Below are 26,724 nucleotides of genomic sequence, written 5' to 3'. Positions count from 1 at the left end.
AGTGCCCACACGCACCTAGCCATCTTGCAATCAAAAAGCGAGTGACGCCACGTGTCCACCGCCACCTTGCATAGGGTACACTCCGGTGTTTCAGCCATGTTCCTTGTCTTGCGAACTTCTCCCGTGGGATGGAAGATTTAGCCAATCTCCATGCAAAAATTCTAACTTTGGAAGGGACCGGAGCTCCCCACAGCTTTGTCCAAGATCGGCGATCAGACTCGAAACGCGAGTGGCCATCATTGTGCTCTAGCCAGTCCGTCCGCTGTTGCTTTGTGGCGGCCAAGAGTCTATATGCAGACCGTACTGTGAAAACACCCCTTCTCTCATAATGCCAAGACCAGAAATCATCACGGACTCTTGAGCTTAACGGGATGTTAAGGATTGCTTCAACATCCATGGGGTAGAGGTGCTGATCAAGAACATCTCGGTCCCATGTCATATTAACTGGATCAATAAGGTCTGACACCTTGTGGGGAGGAGTCAAAGACTTTGGGCACACCGACCAAAGCTTAAAATCATGTGGAATTCAATTGTCATTCCATATGTTTGTGTCCTCTCCCGAACCAATCCGTTTCACAAGTCCAAGCTTTAAAGTGTCTCTGCCTTCAATTATGGAGCGCCAAACTTGTGAAGGATGTTTGCCCACTTCTGCGTCAAGAATGGTGGAAGAAGGGTAGTAAACAGCCTTTAGGATCCGCGCACTCAAAGAGGTGGGTTCCTGTAGGAGGCGCCAGGCCTGCCTGGCCAGTAAAGCCAGGTTAAAGAGCTCGATATCGCGGAAACCCATTCCTCCCATAAAAAAGTTGACTTTTGTAATGCTCTGCTGGGAGCGAACCACCACCTCCCGGTTATGGGCCGCGGCCCATGGGGCGCCATAACCGCCTCCATCCAAGTCGAGACGGTATACCCATGGGGCACAGCCCGGCCCGATCCCTCCATAAGCAGGGCCTCTCGTGCGAGACAAGGCCTGCCGCAAGAAATGAAGGGGGAGACCGACGCGAAGAGGAAAAGAGAAAAAAATCTCAATTGATCGCCTCCGCCGCTACACATCCACGCCGTCGAGAAGCACTTCGGCACCGCCGCGGCCGGTAGCGAAGACTTCGGCGGCCTCTTCTCCGCCGACACCGACGACCAGATCGCCCTCGAATTCCCAACCTGTCCGCCCTAGAACCGGCGCCGCCGCGGCCGGCAGCGACGACTTCGGCGGCCTCTTCTCCGCCGACACCGCCGACCAGCTCGCCCTCGAGTTCCCCACCTGCAACCACGTGCGTGAGCCTTCCCCTCCCTCAATCCCCTTTTCTCTCCGCCGGCCTCTGATCCGTTTGCGCCCCGTTTTCGTTTCCCGGTGGCAGTTCGATGGGTTCCAGAAGGCGACCATGGAGATGGTGAGCAACAAGAAGGGGACGAACACGCTCTCCTTCATCTTCGACAAGGCGTCATCGTCGCCGCCGAGTCCCGGGCCAGCATGGGCGGGTACACATGTGAGTCCCCTGTCCCTTGGCCTCGCATTCGTGCTAGGGTTTGGTGCTGCGGGGATTCGATTTGCTGGCGTGGACGCGTGATTTAGGGTCGGGATATTTATAGATGTCCTAGCGAAATCTGGTTCCTTTGTCCGTTGATTATCTATGGGAGGACAATTTGGTGGCCAGGGGTGTGTTTCTTTACTCTTGCGTACCAGGGCTGTACATTTTCATATCTAGTAATTCAGGGCAGTGATTCATACTTCTATGAAATCTCAAACCAACTTGATTTGGGTGTGAAGAACTTCTGCTTAGGTTCTCGTGCACAACAGAGAAAAACATATCACAACCTCACAATAGCTGAGCCACCAATTGCAGTGCCATAACCTCACACCAGTTGTGGTGACCGTGCTTGGATATGGCGGTTCATTTGGATTACATGGTGAATACAAAGAGCTAATTATCTTTTGGAACTGAGGAGGGAGGTAATCTGTAGTGGGATTGTTAATGATAGAGAGTTGTGAATTGATGTGATACTGATACCACACACACAAAAAAGATAGTTTTGCTAATACTTACTATTGAATTCAAGTCTGCTTATCTGTAGGTCCAACATTTGTGCATATTGATTTGTGTCTTTGTGGTTTGGAGAAAGCCAATAGAAAGCTGCTGTTATTGTATAATGTCTATTTTTCCACAAGTGCTGATCCTTCTGTAAAATTGCCCTTGCATGTTTGTTAGTCGTTGTAGAAGGCTTTTGCTTGATGCATATTTGTGGTTTGTAGAAGGCTTCTGTAAAATTCCCGCGTTGCCATCTGAACTGTGTGCTACCACAAGTGAAATTCACCTCGAATTACCTATTTTTGGATCGCATTGATGCACAATGGTTGTAGACACAATCCAGTCTTCTACTGGCGAAATATCGAAACAATGTTAGTATCTCTGTTAATGTTAAATACACATAAGCAAAATATCTATCAAAACTTCAATGCCAACATGCCTGCAACATTCTTGAATTTGCATTACTAAGTACTCCCTCCATCCCAAAATAAGTGTCACTAACTTTGTACTAAATCAGCGGCACTTACTTTGGGACGAAGGGAGTATATAGAGAACTGAAGTTTAACCAAGAACATTACATCATTGCATTTCTTTACAGAATTAGCCCACAGTTGTGATTACAATGCTAATTTTTAGTGTTAGATTCATCCGTATCTAGATAAATTTAAGACAAACTTTTTGGGATGGACATAATAGAACTGAAGGTGCCAGCACTAAATTTCTCCCAAGATTTCTGAAGAAAGCAAAAATAGGAAAATATTTGCCCAAAGATTTCTCCAAGAAATGCATACCAGGAGCAAAATTAATATATTGATGTAGATGACTTTAATCTTCATGTAAGGTGGATGAACTGCCATACAGGAGGGTCCAGGTACATGCTCATAAACTTGGTTGATGTTGCCGTGGCTAATCTAGCCTTATTTCTTGCCGCTGGTTCTATGAACAAGAAACCAACAAAACTAAAGTTTACTTTAATATAAAGTTTTAGCTGCAGCTAGAAAAGAGCCGCCAAGCTCTTGTACATTTAGTCGATGGACTTTAAAGAAAAATCATGGATAAATGAAGAAGCTAGATCTGGCCATATAGTGCAAGAAACAATTAGGGAGCGAGACAAATGCTTAGTGATGAGAAAAGAATACGTTGGTATTGAAGACAAACACCTGGAAGCCTTAACAAATCTACTCTTCCACCCTTTCGGCGGCCGCGGACCATGAGAACTCCAAGAACCTCTCTTGAACGCTCACGTACAACTGGAGTAGCTGCTGCACTTGGAGACCTGCTGCGGTGCCACTGTTCGATGCGCTAGGAAGCAGGTATAGATGAAGATCGTACATGACAGAAGACGGTGAGCTACATCTTGCATGTACAATCGAGGGCGACCTAGGCTTGTGTTCGACAAATGTTATGCGAGGCGGCGACGACTGAACGCGATAGTAACCCTAGCTGGTCGCGCTTGCTCTTCACGAGAGAGGAAGAATAAATCAGACTGGGTCGAGCGAGTCGATGAGGCAGGGAAGAGAGCGGGCGGGTCCACTCGCCGGCGATAATTTGGTTGAGAGCGGAGGAAGCGACACACGAACATGCGAATCGATATACCACGACCTACCAGCACAACCACACTCCCCTTTGATAGTAAAAGACAGTTAGCATAACAATAGTTTCTTCCTTTAGAGATTTGATGGAACTGTGAGTGGCCCTTTGACATATTTTAGTGTCGTTAAGCTGTACTTAGGTCTATGCTTAACAATTCTGCTCTTTTTCTAGGGTTCGGTCTTGGTACTATGTTGATAAGCGAGGGTGCAAGGCTCAAGGGAAGCCGGTTCTCTTACTCTCTGTATGCTTATTATATGCTCATGGTATCTTGGATGAGGGGTATGTTCTTTTATACCTCTATATGTTGCTTTGCTCACTGTTCATATTATCTTGAAGTTGCATCCCTTATGTTTGTGTTTTACATTTCAGTTACAAATTCAACATGTCAGTTGAGGATGCTGTTGAGTTAGCATGGCGGGCGCGGGCTTTTATCACGCAACATTTCGTGATGGAGCCAGTGGTTGTATTCATATTGGTATGCATTCTATTTCCTAGTATCTATCGTAATATTTGTTTTGTTCACTCGATAAGCATGATACAACATGCATGCATATTTGTTAAACACCTTATCATTATATCTTCCTTTTGAAATTGCAAACATAATTGTTTATTGAGTTGAAATTACTTTCGTAAGTTTTTGGCAAAGTTCAGAGATTATTGTATTCTCCATCATGTAATGCACACCCCTAGGTTGGGAACTAGAGATTACCGTCTAGACGATGGTTATAAATTAAACCAAACCCTTCTATTTACAAATGTACAATGTTGTAGAGTATAAACATGGGTCTAGACATCTAGTGAGACCTACCTAGGATTTCTGAAACAATATAATATAATGGTTACATGTAAATTACATGCGTAGATTTATTCCTTTTTTCATACGACTTACATGTTAGTAGATTCTAAAAATATGGTGTGATGTATAAAAAATTATGGTCAATGCTATGTCTAGTGTTTGGGTCAAATTATTATTTGGAAGTCAGGGTTAAAGTTTATTGAGAAAAGAAGATTATCATTTGGGCTTGATAGAGTATGACTATCCTACGGGGTCATGTTATGCAAACGTGGCCCACTTTGGAGAAGAATACACCAACCATTTTGGTAGTGAGCCTAACTCATCTCAACAATTCTGTTTGGGCCTCGTTCCCCTAATATGCTAGACTATTTCTCTTATTCACTTCACGATTTGAGAGAGGGAATGCCAGCGGCCATGGCATCAGTGTGCCCCGGCCATTCATGCCACTTGAGAGGATGAAGGCTCTTGCGACATCGTGCGAGAGGCATTGGCGCTAGCGAGTTTGCCACCATCTGAGCCGCGGCGACAATGCCGTAGAGCATATACTGGTGGGTAGAGCTGGATGGTGGCGTGCCGACGTTGTAGGAGGAGGTGCACTTGTACGGGCATTGCAATCTGTTTCTTCTTCCAAGCAATCAGAGAACCATTAGAAATGCACAGGAAGCAGAAAGTGAACGACAATCCAAGGGATCACTAGCCCACATAGCATCTCAATATGCCTGGGAGTTGTAATGAACGTGAACGGGGAAAGAATATACAGTGAGGGATCGTGCCACGAAGATATCAAAAACCATGAAGATATAAAAAACACGAAGAAGATGACTATAGTGAACCGAGGTGGGGGCAGAGACGAACTGACTCAAAATATGGATATGATAGGAGATATCCCGGCGGGTGATAGCCGGAAGACTCCCAACAAGATGACGATAACGTGTCAGAGCCGACAAAGGGTCACCATCAGTAGCGCGAAGGTGAACATTAGCTACATGGGAGTCAATGGTGCGCTCATCAGTAAGAGCAACATGAGCAAGAAGATCCTGGATTACTTTTCTTGACCAAGAAGAGACCTTAATCCTAAGAAAGTAGCAAAGCGGGCCAAGATCAGATATAAGGAAGTGCTTACTAAGACGTGCCTTCACAAAGGTAATATACTCGGTGTCTTTGCCAGTAGTGAACATGTCATCAACTTATAGAAGAAGAGTCCAACCAAGAGCAGAAAGTTGGACAAACAATGCAGGATCATGAGCACTTGCTGAAACCAACGACAGCCACTGTAGAGGAAAACACTCACACCAATCTTGAGGGCTTGCTTCGGGCCATGGAGAGCGACGAAGACGATAAAGCATGTCGTAAGGAACAAAATACCTAGATGGTGGCTGCATGTAAACGTCCTCACGCAGCTCACCATTGAGAAAGACGTTCTTAACATCAAGTTGAGGTATAGATAAGTGGCGAATGTGTGAACAGTGGTCATATGGTTCACATTAGCAAAAAGTCTTGTAATCAAGACCAAGCACCTCCTGAAAGCCACGAGCCACAAGACGAGTTTTGTAACGCAACGGAACCATCAGAGCGAGTCTTAACCTTGTAGACCCCTTACAAGTGATGGGACGAACACAAAGAGGAAGAGAAACAAGATCCCACGTGCCGGTACGCTCAAGAGCAACAGTCTTCTCTACCATCGTAAACTGCCATTTCAGATGAGCAACAATCTCCTCTACCATCGTAAACTGCCATTTCAGATAAGCAACAGTCACGATAAGAAATCGACTCAAGAAAAGCAGCGCAAGCGCTTGAAAAATCAGGGCGGTCAATTGGCGGAAACATATGAGAAGGCAAGCCGTAAGTAGGCTGAGGCGGGGAAGATGGCACATCAATAGACGCATACACAACACGCGGTCAACGAGTGTGAAAGTGAGGAAAAGATGGAAGACCATGAGGATCATCGGGGTAAACTCAGGTGATGGAGACGAGGAAGCCATCGGTGATGGTGTAGAATCTTGTGATAAGCGAGGTCAGGAAATCATAGGAGATGATGGCGTTGGATCTGTTACCATTGGAGAAGTGAATGGATAAAGGCTCAATAGGAATGATAGGAGTGTCGAGAAAATTGTAGAAAGAGATATCCTTCACTGAAAAGGTCGAGGAAGATGAATGCATGTAGAAGGGACGAGACTAATCGAAAGTCATATACCGAGAAATAGGCATCCGTCGATCGGCGTGATCTCAACAACGATATCCCTTACGCTCATCGCTATATCCCAAGAAGACACTTAACAGACCAATCAATTAGTTTGGTGCGCTCACGAGGGAAAAGAAGAACATAGCAAACACAACCAAACAATTGAAGCGCCAAATAATCAGAAAGCAATCAAAGTGACGCTCCAAAGGAGCGCCACCCTGTAGGGAAATGGATTGCTGAAGGTTGATGAGATAGATGGAACTGGAGGCAGACTTGACCGAAAAGTGCGGCGGAAGATAGAGCAGTGACCATCAACTAACGAGCCGTCTCAAGAAGGCGACGATGCTTGCGCTCAGCCATGCCATTCTGAGCGCGAGCACCAGGATAAGAGAACTGAGCAAGAGTACCTTGCTCAGCAAGGACTCAAAGCAACAACTTGGAGATGTATTCTCCACCAGAGTCATCACAGAATACAAGACTAGGCGTAGAGAACTTAGTATGAACAATGACATCAAAACACTTATATAGATAAGATATCACTACGAGAAGAAATAAAGTATATCCAGGTGTGTTGAGAGAAGTCATCTATAAAGATCGTATACTAGCGATGACCTTCTTTCAAGGCAAAGGGAGATGAACCCCAGACATAAAAGAGAACAATGTCGAAAGGATGCTGAGACACTGTCTCGCTATGAGCATAAGGTATCTGTACCTCTTCTCTTTACCAAGCTGACAACCTTGGCGGTTTAGAGACATCATTGGGGATGGATCCAAGAAGACCACGTCAAACTAAGGATGAGAGATGAGAGCCACACAAGTGACTCTTGGCGATGATGCCACTGCTGAAAACATGGTAGACAAGGCAACAGAGGAGGAGAGACTGGCGGCGATGGCAGCAGAGTTACTTGGTCCAGCATCCCACGTGCCTGTGCACTCTCCGTTACCCGCCGATCCGGCTTGGTGTGCTTCTCCTGTTTGCGGGTAGTGTGGCACGCACTTGATTAAGCACCCCACGTTCTCTTATTGTGCGCCCTTAGCCCTGGCTTTAGGTAGCGTCTGTCCTCGGCTTGTCGTGCATAATCTAGGTACGCGCCGATTGTCCAAGCTCCTGCTCACCATTGGTGTTGCTCGAGGGTTATGGTGTCGCTCAACAAGGGAGCATGGGATGTGGGATTGAGACAGTTCACATACCAACCCACAGCAAGGCAAAGGATGCCCATCCAGACTGGCAGGGAGCGGAGGTGGACACAAAGGTGGATGTTGAGTCTCAACAGTGCGCTCGTCAGTAAGAGTAGCACGAGCAAGAAGATCCTGGGTATACTTCTTAGAAAATAAAGATGAAACCTCATTCTCAAGGAAGGAGCGAAGAGGACCAAGATCATACATAAGAAATTCACTATGACGAGCCTTCACAAAGGCAATGTAAGAGTTGTCCCTAGTGATGATTGACATATCGAACAAATGTCAGACCATGAGTTGGTTGGTGGACAAAATGTGCAAGATCATGAGCACTCACTAAAAACCAGCCACATTCATTGCTGAGATGAAGCGTAACCAGGCACGCGAGGGGTTTGCTTAAGACCATATAGGGAGCGATGAAGACGAGAAACCATGCCATCCGGAAGAGAATACCCAGGTGGTGGCTACATATAGGCATTCTTGACATCAAGCTGAGAGAGAGACTAGTGGCGAATGGAAGCCACAACGGAAAGTGTGCGAAGAGTGGTGATCTCGGCCATACAGGAGCAAATGTCTAATTGTAGTCTGTTCTCACCACTAGAAGAGCTTCGTAAAGCTCAAGTGAAACATCATAGTCTTACCCTTGTAGGCCCACTTACGCGGGAAGAGCATTCAATGCCATTACATGCTGCTATTCTGCATGAACAAAAATGTCACGGTAAGAAGTCTTCTTGGGAAGAGCAGCGCAATAACAATAGTAGTTAATAGGCAGAAGTCGGCGAGCTCAGAAGCCATTAGTAGGCTGTAGGCTGATCTGGAGGCCATGTGTTGCCAACAGAAGAAGACATAGTAGTCAAGGAAGATGACTCATTAGAAGAATCCACAACACGCGGACAATTATTGTAGTATAAAGTCAAGGAAGATGAGCAAAAGAAGGAAGATGAAATGACGAAGTGCAAGAGTGACTCGACTATCAATTGGTAGGGAAGTTCCATTTGACAGTAAAAACATGAACAGGGGAATCTAGATGTGGAATACCCAAGTGGCGGCTGCACGTAAACCTCCTCACACAACTCACCATTAAGAAAGACATTCTTAACATCAAGCTGAAACACAGACCCGTGACAAATAGAGGCCACAACAAGAAGTGTGCTAACAATGGTCAGATGGCCTGCGGGGGCAAAAAGTCTCATCGTAATCAGGGCCATGCTACCGCTGAAAGCTACGAGCCACAAGACGAGCTTTGTAATGCTCAAGAGAACCATTAGAGCGAGTCTTAACCTTGTAGACCCACCAAGTAATAGGAAGAACACGAGGAGGAAGAGAAACAATATCCCACGTGCCGATGCGCTCAACATAGCAATATCCTCTATCATGGCAAGATGCCATTTGGTATGAACAACATTAAGATAAGAAGTCTGCTCAAGAACAACAGCGCCAATGTTTGAAAGACTAAGGCGGTAAGTAGGCGAAAGAGGACGAGGACGCAGGCCACAAGTAGGCTGAGACGGGGAAGATGGCACATCAGTAGACGCATCCACAACACACGAACGACGTGTATAAAGGTGAGGCAAATATGGAAGAATACGAGCAAGAATCATCGAGATAAACTTGGGTGATGAAGACAAGGAAGGCACCGGTGATAAATGTGTCAAATCCTGTGATAAGCAGGTGAGGAAATCATAGGAGATGATGGTGTTGAATCTTGAATAATCGGAGAAGCAAGAGCAGTACGAGGAATGGATTAGGGCTCAACAAGAGTGATAGGATTGTCGGGAAAAGTGTGGAAACAGATTCCTCCACTGAAAAGGTCGGGGAAGATGGACGCGGGTAGAAGGGACGAGACTCATCGAAAGTCATATCCCGATAAATAGTCATCCGACAACCAACATGATCCGAGCAACGATATCCCTTATGCTCATTGTTGTATCCTAATAAGCCACACTCAACAGACCGAGCAATAAGTTTGGTGCGTTCACGATGGGCAAGAAGGACACAACAAACACAACCAAACAATTGAAGTGCCGAACAATGAGGAAACGATCAAATAGACGCTTGAAAGAAGACCACCCTACATAACAGTGGATTGGATTGCCTAAGGATGATGAGTTAGATGGATGTGGAGATAGACTCGGCCCAAAAGTGTGGTGGAAGAGAGGTAGTGTCCATCAATTGATGAGTCTTAAGAAAGTGATGATGCTTGCGCTCAGCCGCGCCATTCTGAGCATGAGCACCAGGATAAGAGAACTGAGCAAGAGTACCCTGCTCAGCAAGGACTCAAAGCGACAACTTGGAGATGTATTCTCCCCCAGAGTCATCACAGAATACAAGACTAGGCGTAGAGAACTTAATGTGAACAATGGCATCAAAACACTTGTATAGATAAGATATCACTACGAGAAGAAATAAAGTATATCCAGGTGTGTTGAGAGAAGTCATCTATAAAGATCGTATACAAGCGATGACCTCCTTTCGAGGCAAAGGGAGATGGACCCCAGACATAAAAGAGAACAACGTCAAAAGGATGCTGAGACACTGTCTCGCTATGAGCATAAGGTAACTGTACCTCTTTACCAACCTGACAACCCTGGCGGTTTTGAGACATCGTTGGAGCCGGATCCAAGAAGACCACGTCAAACTAAGGATGAGAGATGAGAGCCACACAAGTGACTCCTGGCGATGATGCCACTGCTAAAAACAATTGGTAGACAAGGCAACAGAGGAGGAGAGACTGGCGGCGATGGCAGCAGAGTTACTTGGTCCAGCATCCCACGTGCCTATGCACTCTCCGTTACTCGCCGATCCGGCTTGGTGTGCTTCTCCTGTTTGCGGGTTGTGTGGCACGCACTTGATTAAGCACCCCACGTTCTCCTACTGTGCGCCCTTGGCCCTGGCTTTAGGTAGCGCCTGTCCTCGGCTTGTCGTGTATAATCCAGGTACGCGCCGATTGTCCAAGCTCCTGCTCACCATTGGTGTTGCTCGAGGGTTATGGTGTCGCTCAGCAAGGGAGCATGGGATGTGGGATTGAGACAGTTCACATAGCAACCCGCAGCAAGGCAAAGGATGCCCATCCAGACTGGTAGGGAGCGGAGGTGGACACAAAGGTGGACGTTGTGTCTCAACAGTGCGCTCAGTAAGAGCAGCATGAGCAAGAAGATCCTGGGTATACTTCTCTTATAAAATAAAGAAGCCATCAGAGGTAGAAGAAACCTCATTCTCAAGGATGGAGCGAAGAGAACCAAGATCATACATAAGAAATTCACGACAAGCCTTTACAAACACAATGTAAGAGTTGTCCCTAGTGATGATCGACATATGGAACAAATGTACAGAATGTGCAAGATCATGAGCACTCACTAAAAACCAGCCGCATTCACTGCTGAGATGAAGCGCTCAAACCAGGCACGCGAGGGGTTTGCTTAAGACCATATAGGGAGCGACGAAGACGAGAAACCATGCCATCCGGAAGAGAATACCCAGGTGGTGGCTACATGTAGGCATTCTTGACATCAAGCTGAGAGAGAGACTAGTGGCGAACGGAAGCCACAACGGAAAGTGTGCGAAGAGTGGTCATCTGGGCCATATAGGAGCAAATGTCTAATCGTAGTCTTGACTATGTTCTCACCACTAGAAGAGCTTCGTAAAGCAAAAGAGAAACATCATAGTCTTACCCTTGTAAGCCCACTTACAAGTGATGTGACGAGCAAGAGGAAGGGAAATGAGATTTCACTAGCCGACGCGGGAAGAGCATTCAGTGCCATTACATGCTGCTATTCTGCATGAACAAAAATGTCACGGTAAGAAGTCTTCTTGTGAAGAGCAGCTCAATAACCATAGTAGTTAATAGGCAGAAGTCGGCGAGCGCAGAAGCCAATGTAGGCCGTAGGCTGATCTGGAGGCCATGTGTTGCCAACAGAAGAAGACATATTAGTCGAGGAAGATGACTCATTAGAAGAATCCACAACACATGGACAATTATTGTAGTAAAGTCAAGGAAGATGAGCAAAAGAAGGAAGATGAAAAGACAAAGTGCAAGAGTGACTCGACTATCAACTGGTAGGGAAGTTACATTTGACAGTAAAAACATGAATAGGGGAATCTAGATGTGGAATACCCAAGTGGCGGCTGCACGTAAACCTCCTCACACAGCTCACCATTAAGAAAGACATTCTTAACATCAAGCCGAGACGCAGATACGTGATGAATATGGCCCGTGGGAGCAAAGAGTCTCATTGTAATCAGGGCCATGCTACCGCTGAAAGCCACAAGCCATAAGACAAGCTTTGATCTCAAGGGAACCAGTGGAGCGAGTCTTGACCTTGTAGACCCACCAAGTAATGGGAAGAACACGAGGAGGAAGAGAAACAATATCCCATGCGCCGATGCGCTCAACAGTAGCAATATCCCCTATCATGGCAAGGTGCCATTTGGTATGAACAACATCGAGATAACAAGTCTGCTCAAGAACAACAGCGCCAATGTTTGAAAGACTAAGGCGGTAAGTAGGCGAAAGAGGACGAGGACGCAGGCCACAAGTAGGCTGAGACGGGGAAGATGGCACATCAGTAGATGCATCCACAACACACGAACGACGTGTATAAAAGTGAGGCAAATATGAAAGAATACGAGCAAGAATCATCGAGAAAAACTCAGGTGATGAAGACAAGGAAGGCACCGGTGATAAATGTGTCAAATCCTGTGATAAGCAGGTGGGGAAATCATAGGAGACGATGGTGTTGAATCTTGAATAATCGGAGAAGCAAGAGCAGTATGAGGAATGGATCAGGGCTCAACAAGAGTGATAGGGGGTTCGGGAAAAGTGTGGAAATAGATGTCCTCCACTGAAAAGGTCGGGGAAGATGCACGCATGTAGAAGGGATGAGACTCATCGAAAGTCATATCCCGAGAAATAGTCATCCGACGACCAACATGATCCGAGCAACGATATCCCTTATGCTCATTGTTGTATCCTAATAAGCCACACTCAACGGACCGAGCAATAAGTTTGGTGCGTTCACAAGGGGCAAGAAGGACACAACAAACACAACCAAACAATTGAAGCACCGAACAATCAGGAAACAATCAAGTAGACGCTCGAAAGGAGACCACCATACATAGCAGTGGATTGGATTGCCGAAGGTTGATGAGTTAGATGGAAGTGGAGATAGACTCGGCCCAAAAGTGTGGCGGAAGAGAGGTAGTGTCCATCAATAGATGAGCCTTAAGAAAGTGATGATGCTTGCGCTCAGCCTCGCAATTCTGAGCATGAGCACCATGTTAAGAGAACTGAGTAAGAGCACCCTCCTCAGCAAGGACTCCACGCAACAGCTTGGAGATATACATTCCATCGGAGTCATCACAAAACACAGGAATAGGCGTAGAGAACTGATTGGAACCAAGGCGGCAAAACACTTATATAGATAAGACCTCACTACTAGAAGAAATAAAAGATATCCAGCTGTTCAGAGAAGTCATCTATAAAGATAGTATACTAGCAATGACCTCCTTTTGAGGCAAAGGCAGATGGACCCCAGACATCAAAGAACATGGTCGAAAGGACGCTGAGGCACTGTCTCGCTATGAGTATGAGGTAACTGTACCTGTTTACCAAGTCGACAACCCTGGTGGTTTAGAGACATCGTCGGAGACGGATCCAAGAAGACCACGTTGAACTAATGATGAGAGATGAGACCCACACAAGTGTCCAAGGCAATGATGCCACTACTGAAAATAACTGGTAGACAAGGCAACAGAGGCGGAGAGACTGGCGGCGGTGGCAGTAGAGGGACTTGATTGCATCCCATCTGCCTGTGCACTCTTCGTTCCTGCTGATCTAGCTTGGTGTGCTTCTCCTGTTTGCAGGTTGTGTGGCACACACTTGATTAAGCACCGCACGTTCTCCTACTGTGCGCCCTTGGCCCCGATTTTAGGTAGCGCCGTGTCCTCGGCTTGCCGTGCATAATCCAGGTATGCGCCGACTGTCTGTGCTCGTGCTTGCCATTGGTGTTGCTTGAGTGTCCGGTCTTGGTGTCGCCCAACAAGGGAACACGGGTGTGGGATTGAGACAGTTCCCATAGCAACTAGCAGCAAGGCGAAGGATGCCCATGTAGACTGGTAAGGAGCGAAGGTGGACACAAAGGTGGATGTTGACACCATAGGAGTCTCAACAGTGCGCTCGTCAGTAAGAGCAACACACGCAAGATGATCCTGGATATACTTCTCTTAGGAAATAAAGAGGCCATTAGAGGTTGACGAAACCTTAGTCTCAAGGAAGTAGCGACGAGGACCAAGATCAGACATAAGGAACTCATTATGACGAGCCTTTACAAATGATATACTTGTCGCCAGTGATGATCGACATATAGAACAAATGTTCGACCATGAGTTGAATGGTGGACAAGATGTGAAGGATCATGAGCATCCAAAAAACCAGCCACAGTCACCACTGAGACGAAGCGCTCAAACCAGACATGAGGGGTTTGCTATAGAGAGCGACGAAGACGACAGACCATGCCATCAAAAAGAGAATACCCAGGCGGTGGCTACATGTAGGCATTCTTGACATCAAGCTGAGAGAGACTAGTGGCGAACATAAGCCACATTGAAAAGTGTGTGAAGAGTGGTCATCCGGGCCGTATAGGAGCAAATGTCTCATCGTAGTCATGACTATGTTCTCACCACTAGACGAGCTTTGTAATGCTCAAGAGAACCATTAGTCTTACCCTTGTAGACCCACTTACAAGTGATGAGACGAGCACAATGAGGAAGGGAAATGAGATTCCACGTGCCGATGCGGGCAAGAGCATCATTCTTTGATGCCATCACATGTTGCCATACGGGATAAGAAGTCGTCTCGGAAAGAGCAGTGCAATAACCATAGCGGTCAATAGGTAGAAGCGGGCGAGCTCGGAAGCCATAAGTAGGCTGAGTTGGAGGTGGTGTGTTGCCAACAGAAGAAGACGTAGTAGTCAAGGGTGATGGCTCATCAGAAGAATCACAACATTTTTGAAATTTGTGAACATTGTTCTAGAATTCGCGAACATATTTTGAATTCGACGTGAACATTTTACGAATTCACGTATGCTTGTATATGTGAATAGTTTTTTGTATTTATGTGCATTTTTTGAATTCATGAACTTGTTTTGAATGCGTGAATTTTCGAATATGTGATCATCTTTTGAATACATGAACAATTTTGGAATTCACAAGTTTTTTTGAATCCAAGAATATTTTTGAATTAGTGAACATTTTTTGTATCCACAATCTTTTTGGAATTGGTGAACATTTTTCGTATTTGCAAACATATATTTTGAATTTGTGAACATTTATTGAATTTCTAACTATTTTGTCAAATTCGCCTTATATGTTATTAGATTGTAAGTGTTGAAGTGTGTATGTGGATTGCCTAGCCCTTTCCATTAGTTCAGACTTTTGGTTGCGTGAATTGTCTAGCCCTTTCCATTATTTTGGACTTTTCGTTTGCATTGACTAGTTCATGAAGCTTAACACTAAGGATATGGTGTGATGTATAAAGAATTATGGTCAATGATATATTTAGTGTTTGGGTCAAATTATTTTTTGAAAGCAAGGGTTGAAGTTTGCCAAATAAAAGAAGATTATCATTCGGACTGGATAGAGTATGAGTAAATCCCACTCGATCCTGTTTGCATCAAAAGCGTGGCCTACTTTGGAGAAGAATGCACCAATCATTTTGGTAGCTATAACTCACCTCAGCAATTATGTTTAGGCCTCATTCCCCCTAATACACAAGTCATTATCTCATTTCTCATATTTCTTAGTCTCATTCCCAAACACTTCACGATCAACACGTGTCACATGTGGTAAGCAATTCAAAAAATTCAAAAAAAAATACTTCACGATCCTAGAGAGGGAACGCCAGCAGCCATGGCGGCATTATCCCCTCCTTTCATGCCACTTGAGAGGATGAAGGCTCTCGCGACATTGTGCGAGAGGCATCGCCACTAGCAAGTTTGCACCATCCTGGCCACGACGGCAATGCTGCAGAGCATATGGTAGAGGGTGTAGGACGGTGGAGCAACGACGCTTCAGGAGGAGGTGCACTCAAACAAGGGGCACTGCAGTCTATTTCTTCTTTCGGTCGAATGGCAGCCAGATTGACAAGACTCCCAACAAGATGACAATAAAGTGTTAGATCCGACAAAGAGTCATCCTCAGTAGCAGAGGCGAACATTGAGCTCCATGGGAGTCTCAACAGTGCGCTCATCAGTAAGAGCGGCACGAGCAAGAAGATCATGGATTATTTTTCTTGAAAGAGGCCCAAGATCAGACATAAGAAACTGCTTACTAAGACGTGCCTTCACAAAGGCAATATACTCAGGGTCTTTGCCAGTGAATGTCATGTCATCAACATATGGCAGAAGAGTCCTACCAAGATCAAAAAGGTGGACAGACAGTGTAGGATCATGAGCACTCGCTCAGCGGCAGCCACCACAAAGGTAGAATACTCAAATCAGGCATGAGGGGCTTGCTTAAAGCCATAGAGAGAGCGACAAAGACGACAAAGCATGTCATCAGGAGCAGAATAACCAAGTCGTGGGTGCATGTAAACCTCCTCACACAGCTCACCATTAAGAAAGGCATTCATAACATCCGAGCTGCATGTAAACCGACTTTAGGTTGCGTTGTGTCCTCTGCTTCGACTGTCCGAGCTCCTGCTTGCCATTGGTGCTGCTCCACATCAAAGCAAAGGATGCCCATCCAGACTGACAGGGAGCGGAGGTGGACACAATGGTGGATGTTGACTCCATTGGAGTCTCAACAGTGCGCCATCAGTAAGAGCAGCACGAGCAAGATCCTGGATATACTTCTCTTATAGGAAATAAAGAAGCCATTAGAGGTAGAAGAAACCTCAATCTCAAGGAAGTAACCAAGAGGACCAATATCAGACATAAGAAACTCACTATGACGAGCCTTCACAAATGCAATGTACTTAGAGTTGTCGCCAGTGATGATTGGCATATAGAACAAGTGTTCGACCACGAGTTGAATGGTGGACAGAACATGAAGGATCATGAGCATTGGCCGAAAAACCAGCCATAGTAACTACTAAGACAAAGCGCTCAGACCAGGCACGAGGGGTTTGCTTAAGACCATGTAGAGTGACGAAGACATAGACCATGCCATTAGGAAGAGAATACCCAGGTGGCGGCTACATGTAGGCATTCTTGACATCAAGCTGAGAGAGAGAGGGAGGGAGCGAGAGAGAGAGAGACTAGTGGCGAACAGAAGCCACATCAAAAAGTGTGTGAAGAGTGGTCATATGGGCTGTATAGGAGCAAATATCTCATTGTAGTCATGACCATGTTCTCACCACTAGACGAGCTTTGTAATGCTCAATAGGACCATCAGAGGCTTAACCTTGTAGACCCACTTATAGGTGATGAGACGAGCACGAGGACGAAGGGAAATGAGATCCCTCGTGCCGATGCACGCAGGAGCATCAATTTCCGCTGTCGTCGCATGCTGCCATTTGGCACGAACAACGCCGTCAACATAAGAAGTCGTCTCAAGAAGTGCGGCCCAGACTAACCATAAGCGTCAATAAGAGGAAGTGGGCGAGCTCGGAAGCCATAAGTAGGCTGAGCTGGAGGCAGTGCGTTACCAATAGAAGAAGATAGTAGTCGAGGGAGATGGCTCATCAGAAGAACCCAGAACACGCGGACGGCCAATGAAGTAAAGAAGATGAGGGGGAATCAATAGGGAGGCCTCAGGGGACGAGCTAGGGGAGGTAGCCTCAGGTAATGAACGGGGTGGGGAAGCCGTAGGTGACGACAGTGTGGAGTCTACAACAGTACTACGGGAAGACACGGTGGGATGGGTGGACGAGGGCAAATACTTGAGTGATAGGTGTATTGGAAAAAGTGAGGAAACAAATATCCTCAATGGGGGAGGCCAAAGGAGAGGATGGACGAGCGAACGCAGCTCCTTAAGATTTTGAGGACGATGCATTTCGAGTATGGCCTTGATTTTACTTGGGTCGATTTCTATTGCCCGATGTCGAATGAGAAACCGTAGGAATGCCTGACGAGACCATGAAGGCGCACTTCAACGGGGTTAACTTGAGTGCATGTTGCCTTAGGCGGCCGAGTATGATTTGGAGATGTTGAAGATGTTCTTCATAGGATACCACCTTTACAGTGAGATCTACATAACACTTGACAATCTTATGTATTATCTCATCAAAGATCTTAGCCATGGCGCGTTGATATGTAGCACCGGCATATAAAGGACGAGACTCATCAACAGTCACATTCTGAGAAACTGACGACTGACAGAATCCCAACCCGATAGCCCTTGGTCATCACTGTAACCTAAGAAGACACATTCAACAAACTGAGCAGTTAGTTTGCTGCATTCGAGGGGGGGGGGCAAGAAAAATGTAGCAAATGTAAGCAAACAAAGGAATCATTGAGTTGTTAGGAGAACGACCAAAAAAACGCTCGAGAGGAATGTCACCTTGTAGAGCAGAGGAAGGATGAATGTTGATGACACAGGTGGAAGTAGAAACTACGTCAACCCAAAAGTGAGGTGCAAGAGAGGTGACAATCATCAACGCACGAGCCACCTCAAGAAGGTGACGATGCTTGCGCTCAGCAACATCATTCTGAGCATGAGCACCAGGACAAGAGAACTAAGGAAGTGTACCCTGCTCAACAAGGAATCTGCCCAACAAATGAGAGATACACTCAAGGATTCTGAAGCCGCTGAGTTCCACATGGAGCACACCTTGCTCCAGGCAACCATACATTGCCCATCGTTGACTATGTCGGTCCCGCTCTAAAGGAAAGCGCGAATGCACTTCTCGATCTCCGCAAGTAACCACAGAGGTAGTTTTATGGCGATGGCTTGATAATCTGGGATGGAGAGCAAATTTGAGAAGCCTCTCATGTTGAGTAGATTCTCAATCCAAGTGGGGAGGAAGTTGAGAACTTTGTCTGGAAGAGGCCACAGGTGGACCGTTTGAATCTTCTTGCACGACAAGGGGAGGCTGAGATAGGTGCACGAGAGCAATGAGAAAGCACATACGAAGCTTAACTTGATCACCTAAATCTGGACGATGCTGCAGCAGTTTGGCGCAAAGGAGCACTTGTCAAAGTTGGTGCATAAGTTTGACACGCCACCAAGATCAGGTTGACGCACGTCGAAGACAGGAGGTCTCATGTTGAGTAGATTCTCAATCCAAGTGGGGAGGAAGTTGAGAACTTTGTCTGGAAGAGGCCACGGGTGGACCGTTTGAATCTTCTTGCACGACAAGGGGAGGCTGAGGTAGGTGCATGGGAGCAATGAGAAAGGACATACGAAGCTTAACTTGATCACCTAAATCTAGACGATGCTGCAGCAGTTTGGCGCAAAGGAGCACTTGTCAAAGTTGGTGCATAAGTTTGACACGCCACCAAGATCTTTGCCGCACGTCGAAGACAGGAGGATGCCCATGTCGGCATCGTACAGTGACATGAGGTGCTTCATGGATGCCAGTGCGATGGCTCCGACATGACAACGCTCTTCACATGGACCAACAAGGCGTCGAGCACCACCAGCACAAAAGAAGAAACAACAATGACAAAAAGTGGTCACGTTGCCACATGCCATGATGGTGAAGAATATTCCTTCCGGGCACCTTGTTGAGGATGTCCATGGTAGAATCATTCAGACCCACTCGGTGAATCTGCCGCCAATGTCAGCGTGCCACGCGTTCATAGGAGGAAGGGCCATGAGACTGAAGCAAATGCCTTCGCAGTGTCAACCTTGAGCATGAGGGTTGCGATCTGGCGTGCAAGCCCTTGTCGGTGAGCATGAAGGAGCTTGTTGCTTCAACTGTAGTTCCGACCGACGAGGTTGATCTTGCGAAGCTCAAGGTCATCAAGGAAACGGTGAAATTTGACCATCTGTCTTTTTTTAGGTTAGCGTTATTCTTATCCCTTGCCTGCTAGATAAAGGAGTCATCGGTAACGACCCAAGGACCATGGTGCGAGGAGCGGAACTCATAGCTCTTGGAGCAAAGCGAAGCGATCTGCATCAACGAAAGGACCATATACGGTTGACAATCACCAAGGGGGTGCCCGAGACGAACACAGAGGGCAATGGTTCGCGTCAGTGCATTAAGGCCCCACACGTTTCAAGAAGACCACACCGAACGAAGGACAAGAGACGAGAGTCACACAAGTGACCAAGGCGATTCGCAATGCTGAAAAGAGCTGGTAGACAAGGAAACAGAGGTGGAGAGACTTGTGATGGTGGCAACGGAGGGAAGGTGAAGCCAGTCAAGCTCCCAGAGGCCCTTTGAGTCAAGGCACCGGGGGCCAGCACCAAGGAGAGCACTAGTGTGACGTTTTGTAACAAAGCATGAGTCAAAGTCGAGAATTACCCGACAACCAGAGTCAACAATTTGACAACCAGAAATGAGCTGCATGGTAAATCGAGGAACATGAAAAGACGAAATGCTAAGAAGTCCTTGGCCATTAACCAGGAGGGATTGTACCTGTTAGGAAATATGCAACTTGTATTTCCAGGTGGCCATATGCCGTTATACACAAACGTGCAAGTGTGTTACAATATGAAATAAGAACATTATAGAACGGGGAAAATACAAAGGGGTACACGGCTACATATATAACTCTTAACACCCCCCCAAACCCATGATGGATCAACACCAAGTTTGGAGAGATAGAAGTCGTGTTGTGCTCTAGTCTGGGCCTATCTAAAGAAATCCGCCAACTGTAACTCGGTAGGCACATACTAAGGGGCAATAACCTGAATCTTCCACAACGGCATGCACAGAAGAAGCATCAACACCAATATGCTTGGTGAGCTCATTCTTCACAGGGTCGCTCACAATACTAAGAGCACATGTAATGTCAGACAAGAGCAGAGTGTAGTGCAGAAACACCAAACTTCTGAAGTAAGCACCGTAACAAAGTCACCTCTGCCGTCAAAAGAGCCATAGCTCGCGACTCAGCCTTTGTACTCGAACGTGAAACTGCAGTCTGTTTCTTGGTCTTAGAGGCAATGAGAGAACCACCAAGAAAAACACAGTAAACAGAAAGTGAACAACAATCCTAGGGATCACTAGCCCACGTAGCATTTGAGTAGGCCTGAAGCTGTAATGAACTGGAGCAGGGAAAGAATAGACAGTGAGAGATCATGCCACGAAGATATCGGAGAACACGAAGGAGGTGACATAGTGAACCAATGTGGGCGCAGAGACAAACTGACTGAAAATATGGACATGATCGGAGATACCTGGACGAGTGACATCTAGATAGACAAGACTCCCATCAAGATGACGATAACGTGTTAGATCAGACACGGTCACCATCAGTAGCACGAAGGTGAACATTGAGCTCCATGGGAGTCTCAATAGTGCACTCATCAGTATGAGTAGCACGAGCAAGAAGATTCTGGATATATTTGTCTTGGGAAATACTCCCTGAAATTTCTCCGACAAGTATTTCCGGACGGAGGGAGTAAAGCCATTAGTGGTAGAAGAGACCTCTATCCCAAGAAAGTATGGAAGATGGCCAAGATCAGACATAAGAAAAAGAAACTGCTCACTAAGAAGTGCCTTCTCAAAGGCAATATACTCACGGTCGTCCCAATTGATGATCATGTCATCAACATATAGAAAAGAAGAGTTCAACCACGATTAGAAAAATATATCCAAAAGAATAGTCTGACAACGATGAGAAAAATATATCCACCAGAAGTAGAAGAGACCTTTATCTGAAGAAAGTAGCGAAGGGGGCCAAGATTAGACATAAGAAACTGCAAACTAAGACGTGCCTTCACAAAGGCAATATACTCAGGGGCCATCGCCATTCATGATCATGTCATCAACATTCTAACCTATAATGAGGCTGGCCAACTCAGCCTCCCAGCTCTCCCCTAGATTGAAGCTTCGTTGACCGTTCGATTGAGTTGCTTTTGGCCAACTGGTTCGTCTCGGAGATTTGTTCTGCTAGTTTTCACCGCACGGTTAATTTTCAATATCCCTGACCGGTGGGCTCGTTCTTCCTCCCTAGTGGCCCGGGTGAGCCCTTCGTGGGTGCGAGCGACCCTATCCTCACACGCCGCATGTTGTGTTGCCCGTATTTGGCGTCTCCGCTTTTGCGTGCAACCCCATATGAACCCTAGCCCCAATCACGTATATGCCCCTCCTCCATCCCTTGTCTGCCGACGTCCATCTCAACCTCCTATCCAACCTCCTCTTGCACCTCCCGTTTTCCTCATCCTTGCCTCCCCATTGCTTGCCCTTTGCCCGGATCGGGCGCAGGTTGTCGTCGTGGAAGACTAAGGCGACAGGGTCTTCACTGTGGGGGTGGAGGAGCAGGGGTGGTCATTAGGCTAGCGGCGGGGGATGAAGCAGCGAGGCCCGAGCACTAGGCGTTGCACACATCGCGGGGTTGAGGAGAGCAGGGCCGGTCCTGAGATTTTGGGGGCCCGGGGCGAAACCAAAACTCGGGGCCCCCTTTGCATGAAAATCATTAATAATACTAATGACCATCTCTGCTCTTTAAAAGACTCAGCCGACGACGATGGCATGCCTGTTATCCCTAAATTTGATCATTCGGTCTACATCTAATGCATGCGATGTAGGTTATGGTATTGAAAAGAGACCCCCACTACTTTGCATCATATTTGCAGTAAATCTGTTAGTGTGTCCGAACCAGCCCCAAACTTTCCCAACATCATCCAAACAAATAAGAGGAATATACTATGGATGAATCCTAACATATTTGTAGTGATATATACACTGAGAGCGGGGTGTTTGTTTCAAGTTTATCAACATGTATCAGTTTATTTTAGATTTGTTGCAATGCACGAGTAATTTTCTAGTATGTGTATATATACTTTAATCAAATCAAAACGAATATTTATATGAAATAGTTTATACACACAAAAACGATATTGAAAATAAATAAAATATGAAATAGTTTATACACACAAAAACGATATTGAAAATAAATAAAATAGAACATAAGTTGAATATGTGCAAAGAAGGGCTACTTTTAATAAACTACTTTCTCCGTTCCTAAATATAAGTTTTTTTAGAGATGCTAATATGAACTAGATACGAAGTAAAATACGTGAATCTACACTAAAATACGTCTATATACATCCATATGTAGTCTTTTTGAAATCTCTAGGAAGACATATAATTAGGAACGGAGGGAGTAATAGTGAATAACATGGTATACCTTAGAGCGGTTGGATCTGCTTCGCTAATGGCCTGATCGGGCGCTCCGCCATGACACGAAGGGGACTGCCATTGGCCACCTGGCGTGTCATTATGGTGCGCTCGGAGATGACACGACGTGGATGCCATCTCGAGTGGAGACAGGAGAGCGGAGCTCGCCGGCGAAACGGCGACTTGCAATCAGATCCGGGGGGTCGGGAAGATTGGATCTTGAAAGAAAGGGGAATTAGGAAAGCGAACAGGAGCGCGTTCGAGGCTAGTACGTACGGTTACGATGAGTCGAGGAACTAGCGATTGCATGCGTGGGCTAGCCGTGCTTACATCTGCATGTCCAGCCCATGTAGTGCTTAGCTCCTTTTCCAACAAAATAATGCGTAGCTGCGTGTGTGGGCTAAGCCTAAGCTAGCAGCATACGTACCTTGGGTGGGGGCCCCTGCAGCTTGGGGGGCCCGGGGCGGCCGCCCCACCCCCCCCCCCCCCAGGGCCGGCCCTGGAGGAGAGGCTGGCGTGGGGCGCAAGTAGCAGCAGGTGGGGAATGGTGGGGCTTTATCTCCCACTGTCTAGCACGGGCCACTGAAGAAGATGAAGGGAAGCCAGGGCTCCTCAAATGGCGGCTGCTCCTCTCTGGCTTGGACCAGAAGCCAGGCAGCTGCGTAAGTGCAGAGAAGCGAGCAGAGCAACTGGCGCGCCGCCTCCTCCCCTCGCTTGCTTCCTCCTCTTGGAGCCCCTGTTCCAGTTCTCTCTTTCTCTCTCTCTCTCTGGATTTGCTTATGAATTGACTCGTATTGTTGATTGCTTTGCAGGTTTGGGTTCAGATAGAAGAGCTCCATGCTTACAAACTTTTGGGATAACCGAGTTTATCAATGCCAAAGTATATGATGGTTTCTCCACTTCCACCCCATGATTTGCAATTTCTTCATGTGATGCATTGATACCATTCCATTATGATTTTTCTGCAGAAAATAATCATCGGGTTTTCAAGTGTAGGCATCGTGTGAAAGCCCAGTTAGTGTTCCTGGTTTATGAATTTAAGAATACATTCTCATCTCCCTTCTGTCTATATTCCATTGTTTTAGATTTATAAGTGCTTTAGATAATTCTTGAGTGCCTGGTGCAACCTTTCCATTTCAGGCATCATTTCTAAGTTGTATGGCATCCATCCCGATAATTTGTTCTGCACCATGCTGCCTCATGTAGGATTTTAGTGCTCGTAATCTACTTTGCTTAGGTGACCTGCTCCCAATCCTTCTTCCCCTCTTTTCTGACCTCTCTCTCTCTCTCTCTCTCTCTCTCTCTCTCTCTCTCTCTTTATGATGTTTGATATGTGTTTTGGTTCAAATTTGACATGACTTTTTGGTTGATGCTTGGTTCAGAAAGGAACAAGTTCTAGAATTGGTAGAAGAGTTGTCATCCTTTGTTTTTTTTGTCAGGATGAATGCTTCATAACAGGTGCATGGAAGCACAAAAGTAGATCATATAAACTACAGTTACAGTATCAGCAATAAGCAAGGGACATCTCACATGTTTCTATCAAAATTGTGTATAAATTTAAGAGCTTAGCAAGAGAATAGCATCTCTGTTCCGGGAGAAGAAATTTAAGAGCTTAGTAAGAGAATAGCATCTCTGTTCAAATATTAGAGCTTAGTTTTTTGCATATGCATGTAACAGCAACTCTTTTGTGTTCTGGTCTTAAATATCCTATTCATGATACAGTAATCTGCACCAAGCTTACTATGATGAATTTCGGGCAAGGGAACCCCATTGTTTATGCATCTTCTGTAACAGAAGAACGATATTTGGGGTATAGTTTCGTAATGTTTCGCCTGGAATCCATCTATCCAGTCTGCTTTTTCTTTGTTCAGTTCATCAAGGTTTGCTCCCTTCTTTTAATGCATTAGCTTTGTTTTCATTATACTCTTGTGATGCTTGTTAGTTAAGTGATGATTTTACATTCTGGATTAGGCCAACGTGTTGTGTTATATTTCGCGTCGTGCTGCTTATATTTCGTAATTGCTTGTGTTGTAGACCCCGGCCTGTAAGTGTATTGATTTTTGATCCCATTGCTGGTAGGTCCTGCAGGAGCGCGGCGCTTTGCTGACCAAGAAGATTGAGAGGGGGCGCCAATTGCTAGAGAGCGAGAAGGCCCGAACTGCTGCGTTGGAGGCCTCAGTATCCGATTGCATCTGTGAGTACCTACCTTCTGCTTACTGGCATTTAATTGGTGTAGACTTGTTTTTTGCTGATATAGCTTGTTATTGCCGTGATGAAGCAGCCGAGGAGCAATATTGCGAGATGCGTTGTCGTCTTGCGAGATGCGTTGTCGTCTTAGCTTGGTTTGTAAGGAGGCCAGCAATTATCAGAGCATCGCCGAGTTGGATGCTTTGGAGGCCTGTTCCTGCCAGGAATTATTGTTGAAAACGCGAGACGCTGGGGATTCCAACCAAAACATTACCTCTGGTCTCCAGGCAATGGTGCAAAATAAGAGAGACAGAGGCCGACCTGCGGTGACAAATCCAGTCCGTCCGGGATGAGACTGAAGCTTCAGGGAAGCGTGAGGGCCCTTCGATTGCCGAGGAGGCCGCCCTGTGAGAGGTCGGTCAACGCATGTCAGTGGGACTGTGAGATCAATACGGCCAAATAGCCAAGCTCCAGGAGGCCACCCGAGGTGGATGCCCTTTCTTTGTCCTTTTGTGACGTGCTTTTTGTCTGGCGTCTCGCCATGTTTGCTAATTGTGGTTAATTGTTGCAGGTATTCTTCCGTAAATGTATGTTGTGCCGGATCAAGACAGCCTTGGTGTTGTCACTAGGCGCTGACCCGTGTGGCAGGTTCGATGTGGATCTCGCAGGATGTTGATGTCCACTTGGGTCCGTTGATCGAACGTGTAGCTGGAGCCCGGGATCGCTTGGTCGACCTCCAAGAAGCGGCCGCCAAGGAAGGAGCCCGACTCGTGCTTGCACGCTTGAGGTCGCGCTGTAGCGAGGTCTCCACTCATGTTGTTGTGACCTCCGTTCCTGAGAACCGCCCACTGACGAATTTCTTTGAAGTCAAGGACACCGCCTTGATGGTGGCGACTGGATGTGAGCTTGATGTGAGCCTGAAAGAGTAGGAACATTTGTTGGCCGTGTGTGGCGTTAGCCAATGTCAACTTTTTACAATTTTTATGTTTCAACTTTTGTAGGTTGAATTCTTGTTTGATGCCTTTGGGCAAAGTTTTGACTGACCAAGCGCACGTGGGAGGGCACCCCTATTTCTCGCTTTAAGCGAGTACAGGGTGCTGCTATATGTCGCGTTCAGCGAGCAGGCGCGCTGCACTCGCGTCGGGTGAAGCCCCAGACGGGCCGGCTCAGTAGCGTAGGAGCCACAACCTGTTTTTCTTTTCTGTTTTCTGTTCTCATTTTTGCTTCATTTTTGTACTTTTATTTAAACTTTAAAATATAAAATATTATATATTTGAACATGTTTAGTAAAATGTTGAATAAGTATTACAAAATGTTGAATAAGAATTTGAAAAATGTTGAACATATATTTGAACATGTTGAATAAGTATTAAAAATGTTGAACATATATTTGAACATGTTGAATAAGTATTAGAAATTTTGACCAATATTTAAAAATGTTGAACGAGTATTTGAAAAATGCTGAACAAGTATATGAAATTTTTTAAACAAATATTTGAAAATGTTGAACGAGAATTTGAAAAATGCTGCACAATTGTTT

The 26,724-nt window shown here is 46.1% G+C and overlaps 1 protein-coding gene across 21 annotated transcripts; it reads left to right on the top strand.

Moving 5' to 3' along the window:
- Positions 1-960: 960 nt before the first annotated feature.
- On the top strand, positions 961-26,227 carry LOC109774287 (uncharacterized). 21 transcript variants are annotated; one of them, XR_012182355.1, is made up of 10 exons: positions 961-1,265; positions 1,353-1,481; positions 3,786-3,893; positions 3,984-4,089; positions 23,810-23,877; positions 23,966-24,011; positions 24,720-24,877; positions 25,077-25,191; positions 25,279-25,671; positions 25,756-26,227. XR_012182355.1 is itself a non-coding variant. In XM_073496867.1 (8 exons), exons 4-7 carry the CDS (start codon positions 4,026-4,028, stop codon positions 25,419-25,421), a joined length of 390 nt encoding a protein of 129 aa, XP_073352968.1. In that variant the 5' UTR covers positions 961-1,265; positions 1,353-1,481; positions 3,786-3,893; positions 3,984-4,025; the 3' UTR covers positions 25,422-25,671; positions 25,756-26,227. The 21 variants fall into 21 exon arrangements, 1 of the variants encoding a protein (XP_073352968.1); XR_012182356.1 differs by lacking the exon at positions 24,720-24,877 and adding an exon at positions 24,138-24,234; XR_012182359.1 differs by lacking the exon at positions 24,720-24,877 and adding an exon at positions 24,138-24,234 and having other exon boundaries at positions 25,276-25,671.
- Positions 26,228-26,724: the final 497 nt, after the last annotated feature.

The sequence above is a fragment of the Aegilops tauschii genome, chromosome 4 (genome assembly GCF_002575655.3).
Source record: "Aegilops tauschii subsp. strangulata cultivar AL8/78 chromosome 4, Aet v6.0, whole genome shotgun sequence".
Lineage (NCBI taxonomy): Eukaryota > Viridiplantae > Streptophyta > Magnoliopsida > Poales > Poaceae > Aegilops > Aegilops tauschii.
This window is presented reverse-complemented; position numbering and strand designations above follow the sequence as displayed.

Excerpts from the sequence above, each read along its gene's own strand:
- LOC109774287 (XM_073496867.1), top strand. The coding sequence starts at position 4,026 with ATGGCGGGCGCGGGCTTTTATCACGCAACATTTCGTGATGGAGCCAGT. Across the intron at positions 23,878-25,076 it reads CCGAGTTTATCAATGCCAAA|GTCCTGCAGGAGCGCGGCGC; the intron begins GTATATGATGGT and ends CATTGCTGGTAG. Across the intron at positions 25,192-25,278 it reads CTCAGTATCCGATTGCATCT|CCGAGGAGCAATATTGCGAG; the intron begins GTGAGTACCTAC and ends GTGATGAAGCAG.